The sequence below is a fragment of the Esox lucius genome, chromosome 19 (genome assembly GCF_011004845.1).
Source record: "Esox lucius isolate fEsoLuc1 chromosome 19, fEsoLuc1.pri, whole genome shotgun sequence".
Lineage (NCBI taxonomy): Eukaryota > Metazoa > Chordata > Actinopteri > Esociformes > Esocidae > Esox > Esox lucius.
In genome coordinates, this window is record NC_047587.1 from 30330048 (window position 1) to 30342157 (window position 12110).

The 12110-nt window shown below is 42.7% G+C and overlaps 1 protein-coding gene across 2 annotated transcripts in view; it reads right to left on the reverse strand.

Moving 5' to 3' along the window:
• nell2a (neural EGFL like 2a) overlaps positions 1-12110 on the reverse strand; it is a 110006-nt gene that overhangs the window by 24828 nt on the left and 73068 nt on the right. For both annotated transcript variants that reach the window (XM_020056546.2, XM_010898191.3), the window contains 2 exons: positions 2881-3003; positions 2527-2622 (listed from right to left, as the gene is read on the reverse strand). In XM_020056546.2, coding sequence (XP_019912105.2) covers positions 2527-2622; positions 2881-3003 — 219 coding nt within the window. The remainder of the gene's footprint in view (positions 1-2526; positions 2623-2880; positions 3004-12110) is intronic.

Consider the following 12110-nt stretch of genomic DNA (forward strand, 5'->3'; position numbering starts at 1 on the left):
ACAGTTCCAAATACCAGGCTATTTTGGCCCAAAACCTTCAGGCGTCCGTTAGAAAGCTGAAGATGAAGAGGAAGTTAAACTTTCAGCACGACAATGACCCAAAGCACACATCCAAATCAGCAGAAGCATAGTTTCACCAGAAGAAGATTAATGTTTTGGAATGGCCCAGCCAGAGCCCAGACCTGAATCCAATTGAACACCTGTGGGGTGATCTGAAGGGCTGTGCACAGGAGATGGCAATCTGACAGATTTGGAGCACTTTTGCAAAGAAGAGTGGGCAAATATTGCCATGTCAAGATGTGCCATGCTAATAGACTCATACCCAAAAAGACTGTAATGTGCTGTAATAAAATCAAAAGGTGCTTCAACAAAGTATTAGTTTAAGGGTGTGCAGACTTATGCAACCAGGTTATTGACAGTTTTATATTTTTCCCCCTCAAAGATTTCCGTTTGTTTTTCAATTGAATTGTTCACGTTATAGGTCACATTAAAGGTGGAAAAAGTTCTGACAAGATTTATCTTTGTCTCATTCTTTTACATCACAAAACCAGGCATTTTAACAAGGGTGTGTGGACTTTTTATATCCACTGTATGTTGTGACAAGGTAGGATTGGAATACAGAAGGCCATAATTACATCTGTACTATAATCCATATTATGGCAACAACAGCTCAAATAAGCAAAGATAAATGACATCCATTAATACTTAAAGACATGAAGGTCACCCAATCCGTACAATTTCAAGAACTATTAACTTTTTTCAAGTGCAGTTACTGTACATAAACTTTACAGTTTGGATGTCTCCACTATTATTCTATAATTAGGAAAGTAAGAAAACTTGGTCGAAAAAAACAAAAATGTGGTTTGAGCGTCAATATGTATGCTTTCCCCACTGCCCATTACATGTCCATTACTTTGGGTAGTGTGTGGTGAATTGGGTCACCATGTGTTCCTGAACCAAGGCCAAAAATCCATCAAGGGTCCCAATGGAAAATATCTTCCTTGAGAGTCGATGGACTTCTGTACCTCTTTTTAAGTTTTATCTCAAACGGGGTGAGCTAAGTGAGCCTGCAGATGCAGCTAGGCTGAATAGCGCCACCATGAGGTAGCAAGTTTTATTATAATATGATCATGCATGTTGGTGTTTTGTGCATATATGTACAAAACCAGGCCCCCAGAAATGTTCAGTGGTCAATACCTGCCTGACACATTTTATATAACATTTAAAGAGTTTTGTCCATAGATGCCAAATATAAAGTTACAAGAAGTTTGGTTTGATACAATAGGAGAAGCCTTTTGAGCGTTACTCACATAATTTTCCAAAATGTGTGACAATCCAATATGGCACAGTTAATGGATTCCAAAGGCAAATATGTTCCTTGAGAGGGTGGATTTATTTACCTCATTTCAAGGCTTTAAATTAAACGGGGTGAGCAAAGTGTGCATGTTTTTTGACCAACTTGGATTATTTGACGTTGAGAGTGCTTGGCCCGTAGATGCCATATATTAAGGTACTTGAAGATTAGTAATTCGCTACAATAAGAGTATTGTTTGAAGTGTTTTTCACATAATCTAAGACAGTGACAATCCAATATGAAAATGGGACTCACATAATGGATCCCATTGTCAAACATTTTTCTTTTGAGGAGTTTGACTTATTACAGCGCCACTATGAGATCGAGTAGCATGGCATTCCATAAGAAGTTTTTGCCTTTGGGCCTAAACTACCATGTAAGGTTTGGAACCACTGCCCCTTGTTATTTAACAATTACAATAGGGTTTCATCAGTGAACTTCTGAAACCCTCGCAGCTAAAGCCAAGCAAGCTAGTCAGTAAAGCAAGGTAAAAACCTACTTTATTTGAGCGAACTAGCTAGGACAGCTAATCAAGTCACAGGAGACTGATGAGCTTGCACATTAATAAATCACTGTCTTATTGTTAATTATTAAGCTACTATGAGTTTAATCATAGTGCTACAGTATCAAGGTAATTTGCCAATCCGCACAGAATCAATCAGAAATTGTTTAATATTCAAATTTGAGTTCTAAAAGACAGATTGGTTAAGGTTTGAGCGTTTGTAAGGAGTGACACTATCTGACATAAAACAATGAAAACAATGAATGCCAGTCAAACTGGGTATTTCAATGGCCAAACCTATTTCTGATGAATTTTCATAGAATAAACACACATAGTGATTAATCAGATACATAGTGATCAATGACAAATGTAATAAAAATACATCATGGTGGCTTTAAACTGCCCAGCAGATGACGTCGTGGGCTCTGAGGACGTGAGCTCTGGCTATTATATAATATCCAGAGAATGAAATACACTAGCATGAAAGCCATAATTAAATAAAGCATATTCTTCAGATTTTTCCACCATATCTCATCTTGAGTCATTCCTTTTTTGAAATACAAATGTAATCTTTCAAAAGAAGACCACGGCTCACCTCTCCCTGCCTACATTTTTGTCTGTGTAGTCTTGATGCAGTGTTTAAATGAGCTGGGCAGAGAGGAAGTCTTACCTGTCTCACACCTTTTCCCTGTGAAGCCTGGCTGGCAGATGCAGTTGTTAGGGGAGACGCAGGTTCCTCCATTCTGGCACAGGCCATCACAAATTGCTAGAGGAGGACCACAGGAAGTACAGTCATTACTGAACATCAACATTTTAATTAGGCCTATATATTTGCATAGCTACAACCCATCGGCTGAGTTTGCCGTGTTACTTAATAGTTTAATGCATTTTAATGAGATAAATGGTAGAGTTGGCAGATCGCTAGGAGTCATCCATTCGTTTTTGGATGGTTTGTACATTAGGGAAAGGGGTATCAGAGCGAAAAAGGTCCCTATTTGTTACTGTGTGGGTCAGTGGACCTCACCTTTGCAGATAGTGCCATTGCCAGTGTATCCTGGCTTGCATGAGCAGCTGTGCCCTCCGACAGTGTTGAAACAGAGGGCATTCTGGTCACAGCTATGCAGTCCAGTCACGCACTCATCATGCTCTGGAAAAGCAAAACAAACAAGCAGAACAGCACCTGTAAGTCCAGAACAGAACTTCACCTTACACCGGCCAATCACACCCTAACAGCACCTTTAAACTGCACACTTTCTCACATCTGTTCAGGTCAGTAACACAGCTACACTAACAGCACAATAAGACCAAAACAAAAAACCTGGCCCACCGCTGTATCTGCAGTGTTATATGTCTCCTGGCCCACCGCTGTATCTGCAGTGTAATATGTCTCCTGGCCCACCACTGTATCTGCAGTGTTATATGTCTCCTGGCCCACCACTGTATCTGCAGTGTTATATGTCTCCTGGCCCACCACTGTATCTGCAGTGTTATATGTCTCCTGGCCCACCACTGTATCTGCAGTGTTATATGTCACCTGGCCCACCGCTGTATCTGCAGTGTTATATGTCACCTGGCCCACCACTGTATCTGCAGTGTTATATGTCACCTGGCCCACCGCTGTATATGCAGTGTTATATGTCATCTGGCCCACCGCTGTATCTGCAGTGTTATATGTCACCTGGCCCACCGCTGTATCTGCAGTGTTATATGTCACCTGGCCCACCGCTGTATCTGCAGTGTTATATGTCACCTGGCCCACCGCTGTATCTGCAGAGTTGTATTTCACCTGGCCCTTGACTGTATCACCTGGCCCTCTACTGTATCTTCAGTGGAAGTTATATGACTCACTTTTCTAGTGCAGAAACATTATTGTGTAACCTGATTGGTTGTTGCTAAATCATTCTCCCCTTCAGGACCAGGGTATGACATTTATCTGCAGTTTTCAACATATCGGATAACCAAATCTGTTTGGAATATAATGGACAGAATAACAATAAAATATGGTTCCAAACCTAACTATCTAAGAACATTCAGGCTTTTAATTCACATTGAAATACCTTCGTAACTAAAGAATTGGTATTAGTTCTGAAACTAATAGAACACTAAGTGCCACATTTTTATCTATAACATCCAGACTATAATGAGACAATGTGTGCTGAAAAGCCCAGCTTGCAGAAGGGGGAGGGGGGGGCTAGTAATCACAAAAATCCTTGAGAAATGTATAATATATATAATAATAACAATATATTTCAGAATAAGCTACAGATAGTGTCCGGTGTCTGGCAGGCTCTTTTTTAATAGCACAGCTTACCAAATGAGACCTACCGTATGTACTGTACAACAAACACACCACACTGGTATGCTGGATGTCCATGACACAGACACATCTAAAAGGAGTGTAAACGCCAACAGCAATAACTGGTCGCAATACCTTACCTTGGAAAGATGCGTTTGGCTTCAAAATCACAGTAGGATCTGCAGCCTAAAATAGCAGGTACGCTAAAAACATCAGATCTCACACGCGTTTGGTTGAAACCAAGACCAAAAATAGCGCTGTCTTGACAGGTATAATCTTCATGTTTACTGAGTCTCACGGTTCAAAGGGGGCTTCCTTAAGCACATCCAGAACTAACACTAATTCACAGCTTGGAATCAAATTCTACTGGAAGAAACTACAGTCGTCCATGAGTATCGCTAACATTTGAGTGACACCAGGAATCAAAGCCAGAACTCTGATAGATGGTGGTGCCAGCGCCATGGGATCCACCAACCAACACCAGCTGGGCCCGTGAGAAGCTACCATGTCAGAGACGTTTTATTCTCTCACTGCCGGCGACCTTGTTTTATTTAGTGTCCTCCACAGCAACTTAAAGAAGCAATAAGGGTTAAATTCCATGCTCAAGTGCTCAACAACATACATAAAATGTGTATGCTGACAGCTCAAGACTTGAACCGATTGTACGACACTGGAGCAACGCTCTTGAGCACTCCGCTACCTGTCACCCTTGTGTACAAAGGTGTCTACCCCTAGTTGAGGGTTTCTCTCTTGTTTTCAGAACTGCAATGGGCAGTGTGTGAAATATTAGGCCACAAATACTGTACAGTAGGTCACATTCAGTTTCCAAACATTGCTCAGAATAACCTCACCGCCTCTGGCTGGTGTTTCCAACACTCCTGAGACTATGTGCCCTCTGGATAATCGGTCTGCACTGTGATTCAGCTGGCCAGGTAAATTGAACCGCTCTTAGTGAAAGGATTCGCATTTGAGACCAATGTAACCTGCGCCCCACTACACTGTGTTTCATGTCAGAGCGGGGGTGGTGCTGGTGATTTATGTAACCGATAGTTGTATTGTCCAATCCTTTGACTACATGTGGGTGCTCCAAATTCAAAATAATTTAGTACTTCAAAGCCAAACTGCAGGGAGCTCAAGTTCATTTATGTGAAGATGTGTACCTCTCCACACACACCGCTCTGCCTATTTTCCCCTTTCACGCTGCTCCCTAGCCTTTTATCTGTGCTAGTTTAAGATGAATACACTAACTGCCACGTTGCTCTGGATGAGAGCTTCTGCTAAGTAACTGAAATGGAAAGGCATAATGTAGTTATACGTGACGTTGCATAATGAGATCAAATGTCACACCCTGTGCCAAAAAGAGGTGCGTTCTCCATGGTGACAGAGAGAGCTGACCACCAGATTTTTTTTTCGAAGGGCTCATTCGCCATTTATCACTAGCCCTCTGCCCCTGAGCAGTGGCTGTCCGACTCATTGCTTGCCTTTGCCTGTCAGCAGTCACCTGATCCTTTAATATCTTCATTCCCTCACTAGTAGGTAGAGTTCCCCTCCAAGCATTTGGACAATGTTATTGGTGCTAACCCTAATCTGAAAAGAAGAGACATGTACTTGAATGCCTTGACTCTGATTGCAAATCTCAGAACATAATGTAGTGAGATGCTTTCAGACTGTGAAAGTATTCATCCCCACGGAGTGAGATGCCAATAGTCTGGGGTGTGCTTAACCAGGGGTGTACTTATTAAAAAATACTAATCTTTATCCAGAGAAATAAAATAATAAACAATCAGCCAATATCAAACCTTCTGTGACTCTCAAACATAAAAAAGCTGTTTTCCAGCAACTCCTGCTTTTCTGGAGACTAACAATATTTACAAAATGCTCCAGCCCGGTTTTAGACTCATCATAGCACTGAGACTGCACTTGTGAAGGTAGGGCTCATCAACCTTATCCCACTAGGGCTGGAGCCTGCTGGTTTTCTGTTCTACCTCATAGTTAATTGGACCCACCTGGTGTCTCAGGTCTAAATAAGTCCATGAATAAAAAGTTGCGATGAGAAAATGGAGTGGAATTGGCTTCGAGGGCCATATTTGATGAGCCCTGATTTTTGGGCATCAGACTATGGTTGTGTCCCCTTTCTTATGCTTCCTGACCTTAGCACTGCCTTCGACACAATTGATCACTCCACTCATCAGAAATGATTTGATACAAATCAGTTTGTATTTGTGGATGGTATGCTTTGGTGTCCCTCAAGGCTCTGTTTTGGCACCACTTATATATTTCACCCAGAAACAACATGTCAATGATAACAGCAACACACAGCCGTACATTTCAGTAAAGCCCCGAAATGCTTAACCTAGAAGCCTGTGTTTCAGATGTAAGAAAGTGGATGACAGAATAGTATATACTTTAAAACTGAAAAGCAGAAATTCAAATTTTAGGTCTCAAGAAACAGGGATTTGCTGTCAAATCTTACAATGAACTGCAATGGTTATACAAGGGATGGCCAGGTGGTCTGGCCATCCCTGTCCTTGTCCAACTGGTTGTTCAATTGCTCAGGATTTGACCTAAAGACTCTGGACACAGCCCAAATGTATTTACTGACCAGCTGGTTATCTGAACATATAAAAAAATACACTGATCAGGCCCAAAAAGGTTATGTACTTGTGTAATCAACCTTTGATTGATCTGTAACGCATGCTCTGTGCTTCCTGTTGGAGTGGGAGTATGTGAAAAGATAACGTCTTTAAACTTAATTTTTAGACAGTAGAGGCAAAGACTCCTCTTTATAATTGTTAATGCTCTGTCTTGTCCATATATGTCATCACATATTAATACCTCTCCCTTTTGACAAAGTTGAGTTCTTGATCCAAACGGTTCTGTTGACTTTAGTGGTGGAGGTGCATGTGAATGCCATGGCCTTGAATGCAAATCTTAAAAATGTTCTTCCACATAGAGGTTATGTGGTCCAGGAGGTCAAAACCCGACACCAGACTGCGGCCCTGCTCTGGACTCAAAGTTTGCGAATAAGCATATGAAATAACCATTTCTTCAGGTATTTGTTGGATGATGGAGGTCTAGGACCGGTCTGAAATACGAATACCTCCTTAACCAACATAGAATGTATGTTGTGAAAGCTCTTTGAACTGAACGCTGATGGTCGGCACAAGAATTGGAGCAAATAGCCCCCTGTAATTACATGAAGCGCTAAGCCTATAAGAGCTCTACTAGTCTCTTAACCGGAGGGGAATGAGAGTCTCAATTGATTTAACAGAAAGAACGGATCGTGAAAGGTCATGAAGGGCGTCATATAGTTTTATTCTGCGAGACAGAGAATGCATGTGTGTGTGGGTGAATACAGTATACACTCACCTAAAGGATTATTAGGAACACCATACTAATACTGTGTTTGACCCCCTTTCGCCTTCAGAACTGCCTTAATTCTACGTGGCATTGATTCAACAAGGTGCTGAAAGCATTCTTTAGAAATGTTGGCCCATATTGATAGGATAGCATCTTGCAGTTGATGGAGATTTGTGGGATGTACATCCAGGGCACGAAGCTCCCGTTCCACCACATCCCAAAGATGCTCAATTGGGTTGAGATCTGGTGACTGTGGGGGCCATTTCAGTACAGTGAACTCATTGTCATGTTCAAGAAACCAATTTGAAATGATTCGAGCTTTGTGACATGGTGCATTATCCTGCTGGAAGTAGCCATCAGAAGATGGGTACATGGTGGTCATAAAGGGATGGACATGGTCAGAAACAATGCTCAGGTAGGCTGTGGCATTTAAACAATGCCCAATTGGCACTAAGGGGCCTAAAGTGTACCAAGAAAACATCCCCCACACCATTACACCACCACCACCAGCCTGCACAGTGGTAACAAGGCATGATGGATCCATGTTCTCATTCTGTTTACGCCAAATTCTGACTTTACCATCTGAATGTCTCAACAGAAATCGAGACTCATCAGACCAGGCAACATTCTTCCAGTCTTCAACTGTCCAATTTTGGTGAGCTCGTGCAAATTGTAGCCTCTTTTTCCTATTTGTAGTGGAGATGAGTGGTACCCGGTGGGGTCTTCTGCTGTTGTAGCCCATCCGCCTCAAGGTTGTGCGTGTTGTGGATTCACAAATGCTTTGCTGCATACCTCTGTTGTAACGAGTGGTTATTTCAGTCAAAGTTGCTCTTCTATCAGCTTGAATCAGTCGGCCCATTCTCCTCTGACCTCTAGCATCAACAAGGCATTTTCGCCCACAGGACTGCCGCATACTGGATGTTTTTCCCTTTTCACACCATTCTTTGTAAACCCTAGAAATGGTTGTGCGTGAAAATCCCAGTAACTGAGCAGATTGTGAAATACTCAGCCCGGCCCGTCTGGCAGCAACAACCACGCCACGCTCAAAATTGCTTAAATCACCTTTCTTTCCCATTATGACATTCAGTTTGGAGTTCAGGAGATTGTCTTGACCAGGACCACACCCCTAAATGCATTGAAGCAACTGTCATGTGATTGGTTGATTAGATAATTGCATTAATGAGAAATTTAACAGGTGTTCCTAATAATCCTTTAGGTGAGTGTATATGTGTGAGATAAATGGGTGAGATACATTTGAGAACTTTGCCCACACCTGGAATTTTATATGATGTAATCTGGGTCTTTTTGAACATGGGCGCCAATCCTCTATGTGACCGTACCGATTCTAGAAACTGAGGGGAGACTGACTGTCTGGATGAGCAAGCATTCTTTAGTTGGGTAAAAGCTAATCTGAACAGTCATCCGATTGTTTTAAATTTTCAGAGAGGGATAGCTTTGCTAAAACCTGTGAAACCTTGACAGCTGCTTCTGCAGGTTGCCTGCCTTAGCTTAGCTGATTCTTTCCAGTTAGTGCAGTCAAGGTCCTACATGTTATTGAGGACAATGGGACACTAATTGGTCTAAATTAGTGTATGGAATGAACCCATGGACTATATTGATTGGCTGCAGCACTGGCTGAGAGGGTTGCTTGGATAGTGGAGTAGAACGGCCGAGATGGCGTGAGGTCAGAGGACTATTGGCTGCATGTTTCTTCCTCCCTTGAACAGAAAAATCGTTCCAGATTGGGTCCGAGGTCGTTAGGGAAGTTTGGTAGTAAAAGAGCCTCTTAACTCAGTGGGCATAGAATCCGGAAAGGCAGGGGGCTGTGCTCAGAAGCTCTCATCTCCAGTCCTCTACAGCCTTGTGTGTCTATACGTGCTGAAGCAAAGCCCCCATATGTATACTCTTGTTTCCTTTTTCAAAGTAGGAGGAACTACAGACATTTATTTTTTGACTGGTGAATTAACTCCCTCATAAACCTCCAACAGAATGTCAGCTAGGATGGACACGGACAGACTGAGGTATGTTAAGTACCTAAAATAGCAAGTCCAACAGAGATTAACTTGTCACTAGCATTTTCGCGCTTACTGTTCTTACAACACGCGACAGGAAATTAACAGCTGCTAGTGTGCCTCAGAGTCATGAAGATAAAATCAAATAAGCAACCATCCATAACAGTGTAAATCATGATATTCTGTCTAATCAATTCTGAAGGTTTTGAAGACGTGGATGCACTATACTATCTGTTGAGGGGAAGGTCTTGATTGGGATAGGACCTTTAAGGAACTACTTTAAACCTGGGTCTCTGAAGGAGAGAAAAACACACTACCCCTGTTTGCCTCACCCGGCCCGGTTACACTGTAATGTTCCCCCAAAAGCAAGGCAGAGTGAGTGTGGTTACTTCCACTGTAGGGGGTGAGTGAAAACAAAAAATCACTTTTCCCTCTGGAGGGGCTCATCACAGTGTAACAGCATGACACAAAACGCAGACCATCATCAGCACCAGGAAGAACACTCGCCACGCCTTTATCTCACTCCCCTCACACACACACACACACACACACACACACACAAACACCGCAATCTCTGAATACATACATCCTCCCACACTCTCAAAGCTGAACGAGCATTTCCATCTCCTACTGCATGCCCTCCAAATGACCATGAACACCGTGAGATCTTTATCCCACAGACAGACAGGAATACATTTATTCTGCATGGAGCTTTGCAGAGGTTTCATAAATGCTGCTTTCTGATAAGTATTTGGTTACTGTATAACACTTAAGGTGGTAGGATGTTAAAAAATAAGGCACTAGGATGTGTATATGGCCAACAGCTTGGCGCCGTCCATAAGCTTGGGTATAGCACCACAAAACCCTGAGGTATTTTATTACCATTATAAAAACATACCCCACATAATTAGTAACAGTAAAAAGTTGTTGTTTTTCATACACGTGGTGTTCAAAGCACCTGGTTTATTACAGTCTTTTTGAAGTTGTATTGTGACCTTTCAAAAACATCCCCTGAACCATTATTAAATAAACAAAATAACATATAAGTCGAGACACAGTTCCTGAGCGAACAAAACCTAGCATTACATATCCACCTATATACATCCTTTAGGAAGAGGAGGCATTCAGCTCTGATCCATGCTGCTCGGCAGTGGGCACTGAACACAGAAATGACAGAACAAGTTATAGTTGACCCAATCTATCCAGATATCCAGCTGAAAAGCCATGGCGGTTAACACCTCTTTCTAATGGTGTTAGTAGATATCTGGGCCACACTAAGCCTGGCGGTGGACTAAAATATCACATTTAGTTCTTTCCACAGTGCTCATAAATGTTCGTACATGAGATAGCTCTTGGGAGTCCTATTAAACAAAGACAATAAAGTAGAGTATTCATATAATTTTTACCAGGGCTATGTGCTTTTCTCCTAATTAGAAAACAAATTCAGTTAGTTGAATGCAGTGAACCAATAACGTATTTGGGACTGACTTTGCCGATGACCTAGTAATTGTGGGAAATGTATTTCCGATGACTGTCATATGTGGTGGTCTCACTTCACTATATCAAGATGCATCTGGTAAATTACTGAAATGTAAACGATTGGTTGCAAAGCGCGTGCCGTGGAGAAAACCTGAGCTGCATCCATTTCACTGTGATCATTTCCTCCATATAACCTCATGAACAGTATCAGACTCAAACAGATTGAAAGTGACCTGAAAAGGGCTCCTCCTCTGAGGAACGGGGTTACAGCGTGTGGCAAGCATTCGGAAAGCCACGAGCCGGAAAGCAGAAGGATACCGGTTTGAATCCCGGATGTGACGGGAGAAAATCTGCCGGCAAGTGAGTTGGCAACCGGACAGTTGCTGGCATCGAATCCTAAATACCACCGCCTGTCATGGGCTCTTGAGTAAGGCACTTAACCCCCCTGTAACAACTGCTAATGTGTGGCCAGTGTGGCAGGGCCCACTTTAACCTCCTTAACCTGTGTATGTCCATGAAGGGGTAACGTGGTCATTAAAATGAATACATGACAAGGGCACGAAGCAACAGCGGTGCTGTGGCTCGGCTAAGCCTGCTGAGGTCACCTTTAAAGTGGGCCAAAGAAGTGCACTTTGAAGGGATAACAGCCACTTCGGAGCCAGTGGTGGCAGGTCCCAAAGAGTCAGTACATAACACCACAACAGATGAGCGGACTAAAAAAGAGAGGAGATTTTCCCAAGGTCACATCTGCCTGCCTGCCAGGCCGGAGCAGTGTGCCCTCACTCTGAATCCAAAGGATGGCGGAATTGGCAGTCTAGGTGTGTGTGTGTATGAATGCTGTTCTTCCTACTCGTGTGTATGTGTTTCTGTGTGTGGGAGTTTGAGCGTGTGTGTCTCTGTATGGTTTTTCTTCCTGACTCGTGCCGCTCATGCTGTAGACAGATAAACAATCAATTATGTACAGGCTGCCACCAGGGATCCTCTGTAGTGTGTTGTCATCCTCTCCTCCTCAGTCTCCTGCTGATACACCTCCACACTGCCTGTCTGTCTGCCTGCCTGCCTGTCTCTCTGTGTCTGCCAAGCTAACTGCATGTCTGCCTGCCTGCC